Source organism: Trichoderma evansii, assembly GCF_050947405.1.
Source record: "Trichoderma evansii strain SZMC 28006 chromosome Unknown GGI43scaffold_27, whole genome shotgun sequence".
Taxonomy (NCBI): Eukaryota; Fungi; Ascomycota; class Sordariomycetes; order Hypocreales; family Hypocreaceae; genus Trichoderma; species Trichoderma evansii.
The window spans coordinates 443,004-462,457 of record NW_028145179.1 but is presented as its reverse complement, the minus strand read 5'-3'; the positions used below and the strand labels follow the sequence as shown (position 1 = coordinate 462,457).

The window sequence follows — 19,454 nt, the reverse complement described above, 5'->3', positions numbered from 1 at the left end:
TTATATTTTATTTTTTTTATAAATTTAAAAGTTTTTTTTATAAAATAATTAAAAAATATTAAAATTATAAAAAATATATTTATTATAATTATTTATATAATAATAATAATATTTTTTTAACTGCTAGTATATATTTTATATTTTTAATATATATATTATTTTATTAATAATTTTTATAATAAAATATTTAATAATTAAAAAAAAATATATTAATATAAAAAAATATTAAATTAAATAATAATTATTATAAAATTAATAATAAATAATAAAATTAATTTAATTAATAAATAAAAATTTTATATAATTATTATATTTTTATAAATAATATTAATAAATTAATATATAAAATAAGTAAATATTTTATAAAAGTATTTAATTTTTTAATAAGTTAAATAATTTTAAATATATTAAATTAAAAGCTGTAATAAGTATATAATTTAATAACAGTGTTAATATAATTAATTAAAATATAATATATATTAATTTAATTTAAAATTTTAAAAAAACTTTTTTATTAATATTTAAAAGTTAAAATATTTTTTTTAATTTTTATAAGTTTTTTAATTTAAAATATTTTTTTTATTTAATAAAATATTTTATATTATTTATTTTAAAATTTTAATATATAATAAATATTTTATTAATTTTATATTTTTTTTTTAATATTTAATAATAATTTTATTTAAAATAAGTTTTTTAATTTTTTTATTAATTTATATTTTTTTTAATTATAATATATAAAATATTAAATTTTAAATTTTTATTATATTAAATAAAATAAGTTTATAATTAATTTTTTTAATTTATTTTAAAATTTTATAAAGTTTTATTTTTTAATATTTAATTTATTACTTAATTAATTTATTTTAATATTTAATAACTTATAATTTTATAAATATTATAACAGGTAAATTATATCTTTTTTTAAAAAATTAATTTTATAATTTTATTTTTATTTATATATTTTTTTTATTTATTTTTAAATAAATTTTAATTATATATATATAATTTTATATAAATTAATTATTAATTTTATTTAAAATTATATTTTTTTAATATTAAGTTTATTTTATAATAATTTAAATACTTTAAATATAAATTTATAATTTATATAAAAAAATATAAGCTTTATAAATTTAATATATATATTATTATAATAAAATTATATTACTAGTAGTTTTTTAATTTAATTATTTTATATAAAATTTATATAATATTATAAATATATTTTAATAATTTAGTTTATATATTTAATTTATTTATTTATTTAAAAGTAATATATAATATTAAATTTATAATTTATTTTTAATTTAATTATAAGTTTTTATTAAAATTTAAAAATAAATATTTATTTTTAATTTAAAATACTTTTTTTAAGTAATTTATAATTAATAGTAATTATTTTTATATAAATATAAGTAAAGGTTTTTAAAATATAAAATTTTTTATATAATAAAAAATATACTTATTTAAAAAATTAATTAATAATTATAAGTATATTATTATATTAAACTTTTATAAAAGATTTTATTAATAAAAGTAAATTAGTAATATAATTAAAAGTAATTAATTTTTAAAGTTATTTTACTATAAGTAATAATTATAATTTTTTATAAGATTTATATTTTTTATTTTTTATTTATTAATATGTATTATAATAAAAAATAATATATTAAACTTATTATTTTAATTTTAATATATTATAATATATTTAAATTTAATTATATATTTTTTTTTATATTTTTATATTTATATAATTAATATTTATAAATATATTTAATTATTTTCTTCTATAATTTTTTAAGTATTTATATTTTATTATTTTATTTAAAATATTTTAAATTTATAATAATATATTTTAAATATTATTTATTTTTTTAATTTTTAATATAATTTTTAATTTTTTTAAGTATTAAATTATTTTTAATAATTTTAAATATTATATAAAGCTAAATTAATTTAAAGTTTTTTTTATTATTAAATTATAAAGCTTATACTTAATATTTAAGTATTTTTTATATATAATTAGCTTTTTTATTTAAAATATTAGTTATTTTATTTTATTTTTAATATATTTAATTTTAAAATTAAATTATAAAAAAAATTTAAAATATTTTATTTATTAATTAAAAAGTTTTTTAATAAATATAAAATATATAATATTCTTATAATTTATATAAATTATAATTTTATATTTACTTTTATAATAATAATATTTTTATTTAATAAGTATATATTTAATTATATATATTTTTTAATTATATATTATATATTATATAACTAGTTTATTAAATTTTTATTAAAAAATATAACTAATTTTAATTTATTATTATTACCTAGTTAATTTAAAACTCTTTTAATTATATAATTTAATATATTAATTTTAATTATAATAAGTTTTTTTAAGTTAAATATAATAAAAACTAGGTTTAAAATAATTATTTTTTTTAAATTTTTAAAAGCTTATTATTATTTTTTTTTTATTTAAAAACTAAAATTTTTTTTATTATATTAATTAATAAAATTATTTTAAATAAAAAATTTTTAATAAACTTTTAATAATAGTTTATAAATTTAAAAAATACTTATAATTTTTTTAATATAATAAGAACTAGTTATTTATAAATTATTTTAATTTTATTAAAGTTTATATAAATTTTTTCTAGGATAATAATATATTTAAAAAATTTAATATTTTATAAATAAAATATATATTTTTTAAAATTAATAAAAAATTTATTTTCTTTAAATTTTTATAATATAAAATAAATATATTTTTTATATTTTTTAAAAATATTTAAAAAAATAAAAATATTATTAATATATATTATTATAAAATTATTTAAATATAATTTAAATATATAATTTATTTATTTTTAAAAAAAAGCAAGTATATTTATTAATTTTTATAATATAATAATATATTTATATAATTTATATTTAATTATAAATATTATTTTTTATTTATTATTTTTTTTTATTTATATAAGCTTATATACTTTTATAAAATTAAAAGTAATAAATTATTATTTTCTAATTAATTTATTTTTAATTTATAATATTAAAAATAATAAAGTTTTATTTTTAATTATTATTTTATTTAATTTTTTATAATTTATAATTAATTAAAATTTATTATTTTTTTTTTTAAAATAAAAATAATAAAATATTTAATTAGTAATTTAAAAATATAAATCTATTTTTTTTTAAATTAATATTTAATTTATTTTTTAAAGGTTTTAAATTTTATTTTATTAAAATTATAAATTTTATAAAATTTTAAAAAAAATTTTTTTTAAAATAATTTTATAATTTTATTTTAAGTATAATAATAACTTTTTTTCTAGCCTTTTAAAGTAAGTTACTTTTATAAGCTATAATTAGCTAAAGCTTCCAAGGTTCTTTTATAAGTATATATTCTAAGGGTCTTATATAGTTGGTTTATAATAATAAAATAACTAAATAATAAGAGTAAAATATAAGGTAATATTATTTTAAAGTTTTTAACTTTTACTTGAACTAGCAAGTTTATAATTTATTAAATTAGAGTTTTTTAACTTTAATTATATTTTTAAATTTATAAAAAGCTTTAACTAGTAATAACTTAATTATTTTATTTATTATTTTATTAATTAAAAGTATATATAATAAATTTATTTTTTTTAATTTTTTTTTAATATAATAATATTATATATTAATATATTTTATATAATTATAAAATTTAAAGTTTTTTATAAAATTAATAATTTTTTAATTATTTATAAAAATATATATTAGTATAATAATAAAATTTAAAATAAAAGTAAATATTATAAATAACTTTTATAATTATATAATTTTTTTTATTACTTATATTTATTTTATATATTTTATTTTATATATAAATAATATTATTATTATTTATTTTTTAAATAATTAACTTATAATATTAAAGCTTATATTAAAAATATATTTATAAATTAATTACTTATTAAACTTATTATTTATATAATTAGTATTTATATAATTTTATAATAATTAAAAAAAAAATTTAAATATAAGGCTATAATTTTATATAATTTAAAAGTAATAAAAAAATTATTTAATAACTTATATATATAAAAACTTTAAATTACTTATAAAATAATTATAAAAAAAAACTAAAAAAATAATATTTAATTATATATTTAATATTACTTATATAAAAAATTCTAGTTATTTTATAAAAGCTATTTTCTTTTCTTTTATAATATTTAATTTATTATTAATATTTAAAAAACTTAATTATATAAGTATTTTTACTAAGTTATATTTATTTATTTTATAATATAATAATATTTTTTAAATATAACTTTTTTATAAAAAGTAAATATATTACTAAGTTTAATTTTTTTTAATTAAAAATATAAAGTAATATTTATAAAATTTAAAAGTAATTATATAAAAGTTTTAACTTAAAATATTTTTAGTTTTTTATATTTATTATTTATTTAATTTAAATAATAATAAATTATTTATATAAATAATAATAATTATATATTTTCTTATAAAAACTTTTTTATTTATAAAAATTAAATAAATATTTAAATTAATAAGAAAATTTATAAGTATTTAATATTAAATTTATAATATTTATTTTAAATTATATAATATTTTATTTAAATAGCAGATTTTACTAATTTAATTATTAAATTTTTTAATTATTTAATATAAATTTCTTTATTAATTTTTTTTATATAAAAAAATAATTTTTATATTTATTTATTTAATTTTTAAATTATTTATTATTATAAAAACAAAACAAATTTTATAACTTATTAATTTTATTATTATAATACAAGTTTTATAATAATTAATTTTTTTTCAATTAAAGCTTTTAATTATATATTATATTTTATAATAAATAATAATATTTTTATTATTTTATTTAATTTTATATATTTATTTCTTTTAAAAAAGTTTTTAATTTAATAATAAATTAACTAATTCTTATATTTTATTTTCTTTTAATAAATTACTTTTATTTACTATTACTTTTAATTAATATTTTTATTTATTTAATAAAATAATTTAATAACATATATTTAAATTTTTATTTTTTTAATATAATATAGCAAGTTTTATAATAAGACTTAGTTTTTATAATACTTATATAACTTTTATAAAAAAATAAAATATTTTAATTAAATTAATTAACTTAGTTATTATATTTAAAATAGCTTTTATAATAATTTTTATAATAAAATATGTATTATTTAATATATTTAATTTATTTATAAAATTTTTAATAAAAGTTTATAATATAACTTTTTTAATTTTAATTAAAAAAATACTTATAAAAATAATTATTTTTATTTTTATAATAATATATAAAAAATTAAAATTACCTAGTAATAATAATAATAATAACTTTAATTTAATATTTACTTTTAATATTTTTATATTTTTTAATTTTTTTTTTAAATATAATATTTAATAAAACTTTAACTTTTTTTTCTTATATTATTATATAATTCCTGTTTTTTTAATATTTAATAAGCTAATAAAATATTATACATATGTCAGGTAATAAAAGAGCTAGGATATAACTAGCTAGATATTAGCTATTATCCTCCAAGCTTAAACAGATATTCCATGCTATACTAATAAACTTTATATCTTCAGCTAAGGATAAAAAAAAGAAAATCTAATGTAACTGGCTAGAAGCTAATTACTATAAAAGAAAAAAATATTAAAGAAAAGGATTTTCTTTTAAAGAAAAGGATTTTCTTTTAAAGAAAAGGATTTTCTTTTAAAGAAAAAGGAAAGGCAAAGATAAATATAATCCTTTAATAACACCTAGCAGCTATTTAATAATAAAAACACAACTAGCCCCACTTAATCTTTTATTACTCTTTTTACAAGACCCGGACTATAATAATATAATTATATTTTCTTATTTTTTATTATAATTTAATTTTTTAAATTAAGTATTTATAAATAAAAAAAATCTAGCTTATTTTTATACTAAGTCTTATAAAATATTATAAATATATTTAAATTTAATAAAATAATTTATAAATAATTTATAATTTTAAAAATATATAACTATTATTTTTAATTTATTTTTCTAGTAATTATAATAAAAATTACTTTTATAAATAAAATTTTATATAATATTTTTATTATATTATTTTACTAATTGTAATAACCTAGTTACTAGATTCCTAAATAGGATTAGTAATACAAAGGATTCTTAAGGGATAAACTTAAGGTTTAAGTTTATATTAGCAGATAAGTTAAGGGATTTATAAGTAATAGTAATAAGTAATAATAATTAATTATTATTAAGGTTAATAAAACTTAGTAAATTATATTTTAATTATATTATAATTAATATATTAATAATTAGCTATTTAAGTTATTTTAATAAGTATAAAAAATTAAACTTATATATTTAATTAAATATTTTAAATTAAAACTAATTAATTATAATTCTTATTAATCTGTTTATTAAATTAATACGGATTAGTTATAATTTTAATTAACTTATTATTAATTAGTTTATTAATTTTAAATTAATTTAATATTACTTACCCTGTAAGCCTGTTATTATAATTATAAAAGTTAAGTTATAATATAATACTCCTTTTTTATTAGTCTTGTTTTTAAAACCTGGTTTTTTAATATATAAGTATTTATATTATTCCCTAGTAAATTATTTTCTTTTTTTATATATATTTTTTAATATTTATTATATTTTATTATATTTAAAAATTAAAAAATCTTAATTCCTAAAAATAAAAAAAAAATTAATAAAAGTACAGCACTTATTATATTAATTTTCTCTTATTTTATTAAAATAAAGCCTTATTATTTATATAAAAAAAAATACTTAATACCTAGCTTTAATAAAAAATTTAAATTACTATTTTAAATATATAAAAAATTATAAGTCTTATTATAAAGCTTTTTTTATTACTTAATAATTATTATAAATTTCTTATTATTAAAATTAGTTAAATAATAAAATTAAAGCTATTAAAAAAAAGGCAGTATATTTAATAGTTAAAATTACTTATTTTTATAAGTAATATAAAAATTAAATAAAAAAAGCAGCGCAGGCTATTTCTTATAATATTAATAGATTAAAAGAGTTAGAATATATTAAATATAAGAAGGCAGAGCTTATTTACTAGGTTAAAATATTATAATTTAATTTAAGTTTTTCCACAGGTAACTTTACTTTTTTAATACTAGTTAATTTTTTAAGACTAAAGTTAAATTTATTACTAGGGTTTCTAGATTATAATAGAGTTTTTTAACTAGTTTTATTATATTTGTAAAGTTTTTAATAAGTTTTTATATTTTTTTTTTCTTTTTTTTTTTCTTATTATATTTTATAATATCTTTTATTATCTTTTCTTATTTTTATAATATTAATATTTTTAATTTTATATTTTTTTTTAATAATAATTTTATTTTAAATAATTTCTTTAATATTTTTATTAATTAGTATTTTTTCTAGTAGTAATATATAAAAGATTAAGTATATAAGTTTTTTTTATTTTTTTTATTTTTTAAAAAATTTAAATTTATAATTAATTTTTTTAATTTTTTTTAAAATTTTATAAAAGCTAAGTTTTTTAAAGTTTAATTTATTATTTAATTTATTTATTTTAATATTTATTTATTTATTATTATATATATATTATAATAATTAAATTATATTTTTTTTAAAAAGTTTAATTTTTTAAGCTTATATTAGTTTATATATTTAATTATTTTTTAATATATAAATTTAAATTATATTTTTAACTTATTATATAATTTAATTATATTTTTAACTTTTATAATAGCTTTTTTAATATTTCTTTTTTACTTAAGTAATTTATAAGTTTTAAATTTAAATTGATAATTAAAAAAAAATAATAATTTACCTGTAAATTTTAACTTTATATTATTATATAAAAGCTATATAATTAAAAGAAGTTTTACTTAATTATTTTACTTAAAATTAATATAATAATATAATTATATTTTAATTATTTAATTAATTTATTTTATTTATTTATTAATTTACAAATAATAAGCTATACTAGTTTTATAATTTATTTTAAATCTAGTAATAAATACCTTTTAAAATTTAAATATAAATATATTTTTTTTATTAAAGATTATTTCTTTTAGCAGTTTATAATTATATATAATAAATTTTATTATAATATAATTTAAGTTTTTTATATTATTTATTTTTTTAAATAATAAAAAATAAATAAATTTAATAAGTTTATTAATACTAATAAATATATTATTATATATTATTTATATTATTAGTTTTTTAAATTATAATAGCTTAGTAATAAAATTAAATAAGATTAATTTTTATAATTATTATAATATAAGTAATAATTATATTTTATTATATAATTTATATTTAAAATTTTTTACTTACTAATATATATTATATTTTAATATTATATTAATAATTTTATTTTTTATTTTAATAAATTAGTAATATTATTAATAATATTAATAAATTATATTAATTTTTTAATATATAATAGTAATTATATTTTAATATATATTTTTAAATATTTTAATTTATAATTTTTTTAATATTTAAATTTTATTATTATTTTATTTTAATATTCTTTTATTAAAATATATATACTTTAAAAATTATTTAAATATTCAATTTTTTATTAAATTTTTTATTTTATTAAAAATAAAATTATATTTTTTAATAATAAATAAGATATTAATTTATATTTACTTATAATTTTTTTTATAATTTTTATATAAAATTTAAATTTTTATTTTAAATATTTATTTAAAATATTTTTTTTTTATTTTAAATATTTATTTAAAATATTTTTTTTTTAATTTAAAATATTTATTTTTTTATTTTTAATTTTTTTATAATATATAAATTTATACTTATAATTTAATAAAAATTTAAAATATTTAAGTTATTATAAAAAAAGTTTTTAAATTATAATAAAATATATAATATTATAATAATTAGTATAAACTTTAATCTTATAAGTATTTTTTAAGTAATAATATTATTATTTTTTAAATATTTTAATAATTATTATAAATTTTTTATTATAAATAAAATATTTTAATTTAAATTTATATAGCTTTTTTAAAAAGAAAGTTATTAAATAAGGTTTCTTATTTTTATTTTATTATATTAATACTTTTTTAATTATAAAATTTAAAATATTTATTTTAATTTTTAATAATTTATTTAAATTATATATAATAAATATAAATTTACTTAAAAAAGTATTTTTAAATTTTTAAAATATTTTTTTTATTTTTTTTTATATATAAATTTTTTATTTTTAAAATTTTTTTTATTTTTTTTATTTTTTTTTAAATAAGTAATATTAATAAGTAATTTAATAATTTTATTATAATTTTTAATAAATTTTTAATAATAATTTACTAATTTTAAAAAGTTTTATATTTTTATTTTATTTTTAATAATTTTTAATTTTAAATTATAATAAGCTTATTAAAGTTTATTTAAACTTATTTTAATAATATTAAATATTTAAAAAATTTAATTTTTTATATATAAAAGTTATATTTATTTAATTTTACTAGTAAATTAGTATTTTTTAATATTTATAATATTTTATAAATATATTTTTAATATTTTTTAAAAGTTTTAAAAAATATTAAAATATTATTTAAATATATAATTATAAAATTATTTATAAATATTTTTAAAATATAATTAATTATTTATTAAAATATTATAAATATATTAGTTAATTTAAATAATATTATTAAATATTTAAATAATTTATAATATATTTTAAATATTATTTTTTATTTAATTTTTTTTTAAATATAAATTAAATTATATATTTTTTTAAAATTTAAAATAATAAATTATTTAATACTAGTTAAGTAATTTTAAATTTTTATAATAAGTAGTAATAAAGTTTAATTTTTAATAATAATATTATTTAATTATTAATAGTTAATAACTAGTTATAATTTTTTTTTTAATATAAATATAATAAAATATTTAATTTATAAAATAAATAATTTAATATATTTTTTTTTTAATTATTTTTATATTTATTTTTTTAAAATTTTAAGTTTTATTTTATTAAAATTATAAATTAAAACTTTTTTTATTATTTTCTTATTTATAAGATTAATATAATAATTTTATTATAAATAAAATAATTATATTATTTCTAGTATTAAATTAAATATTTTTTAATATTTTTTATATTATTTTAATATTTTAAATAAAGTTTTATTTAATTTTTTTATTTTTTTTTTTTTTTTATTTTTAATAATATTTTATTTAAAACTTATAATTTATTTTTTACTTATATAATAACTTTATTTATATATTTTTTTTTTAATTTAACTTGCTTGTAATTATATTATAATAATATAAGTAATTTTTTTAAATTAAATTTAATTTTTTTTTTAAATTAAATTTAATTTTTTTTTAAATTTTTTTTTTTTTTTTATTTTATATAAGAGTTTTTAAATTTAAAAATATAACTTTACTTTCCTTACTTTTTTTAAGGTATAATTATAATTTTAATAAAATTTTATTTTTTTATTTTATTTATTTTATTTTTTAATTAATTAATAAGTTATTTTAATAAAACTAGTAATTTTTAAATATAATATTATAGTTATTAAATATTATAATATTAAGTTTAATATTTTTAATATATTTAATAATAAATATATAAAAATAATTAATTTTTATATTAATTTTAATTTTAATATTTAAGTTAATAATACTAGAAATAAGTATTAAGTTTATTTTAATAAAATATAGTAATTAAAGTTTAATTATTAAGTTATTAATAATAAAATTATAATTTATACTATTATTTATATAAATTTTAATTAATTTATTATATAATTATTTTATAAAAAAAAGCTTTTTATTTTTTATTATTTAAATTATATTAATAATAATTTTATTTAAATAGTTTTTTTATTATAATTTTTTTTAATATTTTATATATTATTTATATTTTAAATATTAATTTTAATTTTAAATTATTTAATAATAAGCTTTAATTAAAGTTATATTTTTTAATTTTTTACTTATATAAGTATTAAAATTATAACCCTATTAAATTAATCTAGTAATAATAAAATAAAATTAATTTTTTTTTATAAGTTTTATAATAGTAAATTTTATAATTTATAAAATATATTTTTTTATAATTTTTTATTTTTTTTTTATAATATTATTTATATAATATATTATATTAATTTTTAAATTTATTAGAAATATATATTTAATAATATATTTATTTATATTTTTTTTAATTTAAGTTTTTATAATTTTTATTAAAGCAGCTAGTAATTTTATTAATTAAAGTTTCTTATAAAATTTATTTTATTATTATTTTTTTCTAGGTTTTATTAAAATTAATATTTTATATAAACTATTATTTAAAATATATTATATATATTTTTTTTTATATTTTTTTAATATAATTATATTTTAAATTATAAAATTTATAAAAGTTATATTTTATATATTTATAATATATTTTATATAATTTATAAAAGTAATATTTATATTATATTAACTAGTAATTTTAATTTTTATATAAGTATATAATATATTTTTTTTTATAAAACTTATATTTATATATTTTAAAGCTATTTTAATTTTTATAAATTATACTTATTATTTTTTTAAATATTTTAAAAGTATTATAAGTATTATAAGATTTAATTTAAAACTTTTATTTTATTATCCTGTTATTATAAAAATAATAATTTAATATATTTTATTATTTTATATTTTTTTAAAAGTAATTATAAATTTATTATTTAAAGTTATAATAATAATATCTTTTATATTTATATTTTAAATTATTTAAAAAATAAAAATAATAATAGTATATTATATAATTATAATTATAATTTAAATAAGTGTATTATATATTATTATTTTTATAATATTTATATTAAAATTTTTTAATTAAATTTAAATTAAAGTTTTTATAATTATTAAAATTATTATTAAATATTTCTATTACTTTCTTTAAGTATTATTTAATAAGGAATTATTTTTTAATAATATATTTTATTTTATTTTTTTAATAATAAGTTTTAATATAATATATATTTATTATTTTAATAATTTTCTTATTATTTTCTTATTTTTTTTTTATTATTTATTATTATTTAATTTTATAATTATATACAGGATTTATTAATTTATATTTAAAATATTTTATTATTTTTTATTATTTTTTATTTTTTTTATTAGTAGTTTTTTTTATTTATTTTAAATATAGCTATTATTTTAATTTATAATTTAAATTAAGTTTTATTTTTTTATAATTTAAATATTTAAGTAATTTAAAGTAAGCTTTAATTTTTACTTTTTTTTTTTTAAAAAGTTTTATTATTATATTTATATTATATTACTATTTAACTTTATATTTATATTTTAAATTTATTAATTTATATTTTAAGTATTTTAAGTATTTATATTTTATATTTTTTAAGTTATAAATATTATATTTATAATAATTATTAAGGATATAATAATTATAAGATTTTTTTTAAAATTTTATTATATTAATTTTTACTTTTTTAAATATTTTAGTTATTTAAAGCTTTTTAAAATAGTAGCTTAATTTTTCCTTGCTGCTTTTATAAATAATATAATTATTATTATAGCAGGTTATTTAACTTAAATTTATATAAATATTTTTATATATAATATTAACTTAGGCTTTTTTTAATTAAGTAAATTATTTAAAAGTAGTTTTTTTTTTTTTATTTTTTTTAATATAATAATTTTTTTTTTTATAACCTGGCTTATTATAATAATAATATTTACTATTAAACTTTTTTTTAAATTTTCTTTTAAAGTTTTTATTTTTATAATTAATAAAATTTAAATTTATTTTTTTAATTTATTATTATTACTATTAATAATATATTTATATTTTTTATTATTATTAGCTTATAAGTATATTTTTATTTAATTTTTTATTTTTTTAATTTTTTATTTTTATTATTATTTATATTATTATTTATTAATTTTAATAAATTTTTTTTACAAGTTTTTAAATATTTTTAAAGGGTTTTTTAATAATAAAGTGTTTTTAATTTTAAATTTTAAATTAATATAATATAATATATATTTAATTATATTATTATAATTTATTTTAATATTTAAGTATATAAATTTAATTATATATTTAAAATATAATTTTTTTTCTTATTTAATATTAAAAAGTATTATTTTAATTTCTTATTTTTTATTTTTTTTTTAAATAAAGCTTTTAATTAATTTTTAAATTTAATATATTTTATAAAAAAAGTTATTATTTTTTTTTTTTATATTAATATATTATTATTTTTTAAATTTTATAAATATAATTTATATTAATTTTTTATAATATTAATAAGTTTTTTTTTAATTATATAAATTTTTAATTTATTTATATTTATAATAGTTTTAAAATAATTAAAGTAATTTTTTATATTTATAAAATAAGCTTAAATTTTTTTTAAATTTTTATTAAATAATACAGGTATTTTTAATTTAAATACTTTTTTTAGGTTTTATTATTATAAAATAATATTAATAGTAAAGGTAATAGTAATTATTATTAATACAGGTACTGCTATATTATTTTATATCCCCTAGAGCTGCTTTTAAAAGTTTATAATAGTTTAAGTTTATTAAGTAATAATATTTTAAATTATATTTTATTATTATTATAAGTTATTAATAGCTTATTAATTTATAATATATTAAACTTTTATTTATTATATTAATTTTTTTATATTAGCTAATTAAATTATAATATTAGCTTTTACTTATAATAGTTTTATAAGTTTTTTATTAATACTATTATTTATTTTATAATTAAATATATTTTTTAATATTACTTGTAAATCTAGTAACTGTTTAAATAAAAGTTATTAATATATAATAATTTAATTATTAAATTTTTAAATAAGATTAGTAATATAAAAGAATTTTTAAAAAATAAATTTAAAATCTAGGTTTATATTAGCGGATAAGTTAAAGGATTTAAAAGTAATAATAAAAAGTAATAATAATTAATTACTATTAAAGTTAATAAGACTTAGTAAGTTATATTTTAATTATATTATAATTAGTATATTAATAATTAGCTATTTAAGTTATTTAAATAAGTGTAAGAAATAAACTTATATATTTAATTAAATATTTGTTTTTAATATATTTAGTTATTAAGTGTGTTAAGTAGTACTTAACTTATTTAATAATTGATTTTATTAAGTAATATGTAATTAGTGGAACGGGCTTACTTTAATCCGTTCCTGCTTACCCTGTAGGCCCATTGTTACGACTATAAGAGTTGGGTTGTAACAAGGGTATTAATAAAGTATACTTTATATTTAAGGGTAGCTATAAGTAATACATCTCCTCCTTTTATAATAATTATTTTTTAATTATATACTACTAATATATAGTTTAATTTATTTAGTTATAAGACTAATATTAGGTTAAATCTAGCATTTAAAATATAAAAAGTCCTGCTAAAATAGAGTTTCCTGATATTTTTATTAACTACTGTTTTAAATAAGTAGTTGCTAGATCCTTTTAAAACAAGTTAAGTTTTTCTAATTCTGGTTATTAGTGCTTTATTTAATTTTATAAATATTTAAAAGTGCCTTTTTAAATAAACTACATGGTTTAAGGCACCTGTATCTAGGATAAAAACTATAAACAGATTTATCCTTAAGGCTACTGCTCCTATTACTTATAGGTAATCTAGTTTTATTTTTACTAATAAAAACCTGTTAATTAAGGCGCTGCTTAATAAGCTTATATTTTAAAAGAAGGCCAAGGCAGTATTTTCTTTACCTAGTGTAAGTTATAATTATTTTTCTAGCTTTCTTTTTTTATATTTACTTTTTAATTCTAGATAAAAGTAAAAACACTTTTTTTTTATATATTTTAACTTATAATAATATTAATAAAAAGTTTTATATTATATAAAAAAAAATATAACTTTAAAAGTTTATTATTTTTATAATAGTTTTTTTTATTTAACTACTATAATTACTTTATTAAAAGTAATAGCCTTTTTTATAATTATATTATTACTTTATTTTAAAAGTAATTTATATAATTAATAAAAGGCAGTAAAGAATATCTTATAATTACTTTTAAGTTTAATAAGAAATTTATTAATAAAATTAAGTTTTTTTACTTTAATTAACTTATTTAATTATAAAAGTTTTTTATATATAATATAAAGTTTTTATATATAATTTATAATACTTTTATATTTATTAAATATTAATATAGAATATTTTTAATTAATATCTTAAAAAATTATATTATTAACTAGCTTATATTTTATTTTAAGCTTGCTTATTATAATAGCCAGTACTATATTTATCTTTACAAGCTTATAAGGTAAAAACGCTAGTTAATTATAAATAAATTTAACTATTTATTCTTAGTAATCTTCCCAGGTTTTATATCTTATAATAAAATTTTCATTACTTTTAGTATCCTTTTTCTTTAGCAGATCTTTATTTCTCTAAAAGAGGTCTCTAAAGCCATTCATTTTAATTACTTTTTTTACTTTCTTTTCTTATATTATCCAGTTATTAAACAACTTAAATAATTTAATTACAGCTGTGATCTTGCTAATCTTAAAGTTCTTAAATATAATTAAAGATTTTTAGTTTAATAGCTAGTCTGCTTTTTAAGGGTAATTATTCTAGTTCTAGAAATGGGCTCTTTATTTTAAAATTCTAAATCTTTTAACTAAAATCTAGTTTATAAATTAAGCTTTTTTTTATTAACTAGCCTAAGGAGGGTATTAAATTAAAAATAGTAAAAAAAAAGTATAAGCTTTTTTTATAATCTAATTTAAAGGCTTTAATTAACATTTTATTAATATTATTTATTAAATTTAAAAAATAATTTTTTTAAATAAATTTTAATTTAAAAGCTAGCTAGAGTGGCTAAGGCTAGAGGTTATATTTATTTCCTATGTTTTTCTAATTTTAGTATTAAATAAGTATATTTTTATAAAGGAAAAGAGAAAATTATAATTTTATTTTAAGTAGAAGAAAAGGTTATCTTTAATTATAAACTTATTTATATTTAATAATAAAATTAAGCTTATTATTTTTTATTAGTGTTAATGGAAAAGCTTGTTAGTGCTTGGGTGTAGCTTGCTAATTTTAGTTAGCAAGGATATTTGTCTTATTATGTTTTTACTTAATTTTAGTTAAATAAGGGTTAGCTTGTAGCCCGGGCTTATAACCTGTTAAATGTAAATAGTATAATAGTAAGTTATTATTATTATTAAAAAAGGTCTTAAGTTATCTAGTTAAAAAGTCGAGAGGCAGGACCTCTTATATATGTAAAATCTATGTGACCCACGTAGCTAGATCGGACTAGTGTTTCCTTGTTCAACAGTCTGATCATCCCCGTCCTCGCTGAAGAAAATGACTCCATAGCAGTCATACGACCCGTAATGAGCTCTGGTATCGAGCAAAGCCTTGATTTCTCGACCAAGCTGAATGAAGCGACCAGCATTATTGGGAATGACCTCGATTCCAAGCTGGGCCACGTCCAAGGTGGCATAAACTGCGCCGCCAAAGGACAAATCCACGCTGATATCGAGGCCGCATGACGGGATCGTTAGAGGTAGCGATTTTGCCAGCTGATAGCTAGTCACATTGATAAAGTCGGCGTGTACTGGTTTCCCTTTTTCAATGCCCATACGTGCCACTACACGACCCGAAGGCACATCGACTACTACATCGAGTGTTCCATCGGGCTTGGTAATCTTGACAATGTCGTGAGCGATAGCCCAATAGCCAAGAGCGATGGTGCCATGGCCGCAAGCTGTGGAAAAGCCGTCCTTGTGCCAGAATAGTACTCCAAAGTGGGCGCTAGGATCATCCGGGGGTGTGATGAAGCCGCCGTACATGTCAGCATGACCGCGAGGTTCGTGACATAACAGCTGCCGAAGCTCATCCAAGGGGTGACCTGAGGTCGCTGTGATGTCGAACCGCTTCTGAGCAACTGTGGCTGAGCTTGGAAGATATCCGGCCGGGAGTTTATCGACAATGCGGAATGGCTCGCCGGCAGTATGCCAATCTTCAGTTTCAACCCAGTAGGCGGCCTTCTTCGCTATGCTGCCCATGGCTGGGAAAATAGTATAAAAAACAGATTTATATCTTTTTAAATGGCGGTGAATTTGGTATCTTGGAGGCTGGCCTGAGAAGGGAGTGCTTTTTTATGTCATCAAGAGACACTGTCTCATTGTCTTATTCCCCGCAGTCTTGACGAAAATCCACAATTGTTAGTCCAGGATATGGTGTGGTCGGATCAACCGACAAGCCACCCGATCACGGGCCGACATTCTCAGAAACGCAATTGGATGGTCAGCAACTAGGTTCATCTTTGCGGCGGGTCGCCACGGCCCATCCCCATGGGGTATTGGCGATCCCTGCAAAACTACACTGGCTGTTCATTTATCCACGTCGTTATGGCTCACATTGGACTGAAGAATACCTCGAGCATGGACCTTCTTTCGCTACTACATATATCTCCTGATTCCAACACATTGGATATTGTCCTGTCCCTAATGGTTCTCCCTTTGCTCAACCATACCTTTCTCCAGAATTGTCCATTATGACTTCAGATATTGAAAAAGCTTCCCCTGAGTTTTCACACATTGACGCATCGGACAAACTTGGACCATTCTCCTCGAGCGGTCCTCCCCCATGAACAATGAACATGACGACTACAATGAGGGCCTCCAACAAAAGCTCAATACTCGGCACCTTACCTTCATCAGCCTGGGTTCGGTTATCGGTACGGGTATTTTCTTGGGCATCGGCTCCGCACTCACAACTGCTGGTCCTGTTGGATTAGTTCTGGCCTTTGCCGTCATTTGCTCAGCTGTTTACTGCGTCATGCTGTGTACCGGAGAGATGGTCACTTATCTACCTGTTGTTGGAGCCCACATGAGACTGTCTGGTCGGTTTGTCGACGCATCTCTATCTGCAGCCATGTCTTGGAATTACTGGTACTGCTGATCTCTTATTTCTGCTGCGGAATCTTCAGTTGTCGCTGTCCTCGTCACGTATTGGAATGACTCTATACCTTCTGGGGTCTGGATAGCTCTGAGCCTCCTCGTCTCTCTTGGAGTGAATATGTGTGGCCCAAGACTATATGCCGAAGTCGAGTTTTGCATGTCCATAATCAAGGTTTTGACCATCGTTGGCCTCATCATCTTGTCTATTGTCATCGATGCAGGGGGTGGACCAAACGGTGAATATATCGGGTTTCGATATTGGAAGCACCCTGGCCCATTTGTACAATACGAGGGCGTCAAGGGCCCGCTTGGTCGCTTCTTGGGCTTCTTCTCTGGTCTCACCACTGCGGCATTCTCCTCGATTGGTGCCGAGATGCTGGCTCTGGTTGCTGCAGAGACCCGCAACCCGCGCAAGACTGTTCCCACAGCTTTACGAGCTACCTGGATCCGTGTCGTCCTCTTCTATTTTTTGGGGGCATTTTGCTTCAGTATCATTGTTCCATCAAACGATCCTCGTCTGGGCCCTTCGTCGACGGCCCCTGCTAGCCCATACGTCATCGCTATACAGACAGCTGGTATAAAGGTGCTGCCAAGTCTCATCAACGCTTGCATCCTTACGTCTGCTTTGTCAGCCGGAGTTTCAGATCTGTTCACCTCTGTGCGCACTCTGCATGCCATGGCAGGTAATGGCACGGCTCCTAAGATCTTCTCAAGTACAACTTCATGGGGCTGCCCATGGATTGCCGTCCTCGCTTCCTGGGCATTGAGCTTACTCGCTTTTCTCCCTGTCGGATCCAGCTCAGGAAACATCTTTAACTTCCTCCTCAGGCTCACCGCTCTAAGTGGCATCATCACCTGGGAGTGTATCGCCATCACTTACTTGCGTTTTCGAGCTGGAATGAAGGCACAGGGGATGCCTCATTCATCTCTGCCCTGGAGAAATCGGTTTAGCATCTTTGGGGCATACTGGATCCTCATCGTCATCATCTCGGTATTGTTGTTTAGCGGTTGGCCGGTCTTCAGGAAGGGGAACTGGGATACTGTCACGTTTGTTGGCAACTATCTTCCCTTGGCTATATTTACCATCATTTTCATCGCATTCAAAGTCGGCACCAAGAGCAAGTTTGTCAAAGCCTCTGAGATGGACCTGACCTCTGGCGTAGATGAAATCGAACGGCGAGCAGCCAAGGCTGACGAAGAAGAGGAACGGGAGAAAGCGTTGAATAAAAGTAACGGGTTAGAGGGGTTCTTCAAGAGGATCGTAGCTTAGCGAAGTACAATGTTTAAGTGACATCTACCGTATCTATATGCAAACTGAGGTTTTGGTAATTGATTATATGTCACTGTTGTTATTCTGATGCCTCTACTTCTGATATAGATGAAAGCACCAATATTGAGACA

At 14.7% G+C, this 19,454-nt stretch overlaps 2 protein-coding genes across 2 annotated transcripts; one reads left to right on the top strand and one right to left on the bottom strand.

Moving 5' to 3' along the window:
* Positions 1 to 16,264: 16,264 nt before the first annotated feature.
* GGI43DRAFT_416366 (uncharacterized protein) lies at positions 16,265 to 17,290 on the bottom strand. Its single transcript, XM_083207278.1, has one exon. It carries the CDS (start codon positions 17,154 to 17,156, stop codon positions 16,392 to 16,394), a length of 765 nt encoding a protein of 254 aa, XP_083056433.1. The 5' UTR covers positions 17,157 to 17,290; the 3' UTR covers positions 16,265 to 16,391.
* A 449-nt stretch (positions 17,291 to 17,739) lies between these two features.
* Positions 17,740 to 19,325, top strand: GGI43DRAFT_430782 (putative general amino acid permease; the record flags this gene model as incomplete). Its single annotated transcript, XM_083209320.1, has 2 exons — positions 17,740 to 17,995; positions 18,083 to 19,325. 2 exons carry the CDS (start codon positions 17,740 to 17,742, stop codon positions 19,321 to 19,323), a joined length of 1,497 nt encoding a protein of 498 aa, XP_083056432.1.
* Between the last annotated feature and the right edge of the window lie 129 nt (positions 19,326 to 19,454).

Bases quoted from the DNA above. Each gene is read 5' to 3' on its own strand.
- GGI43DRAFT_416366 (XM_083207278.1), bottom strand. From the start codon at position 17,156: ATGGGCAGCATAGCGAAGAAGGCCGCCTACTGGGTTGAAACTGAAGAT.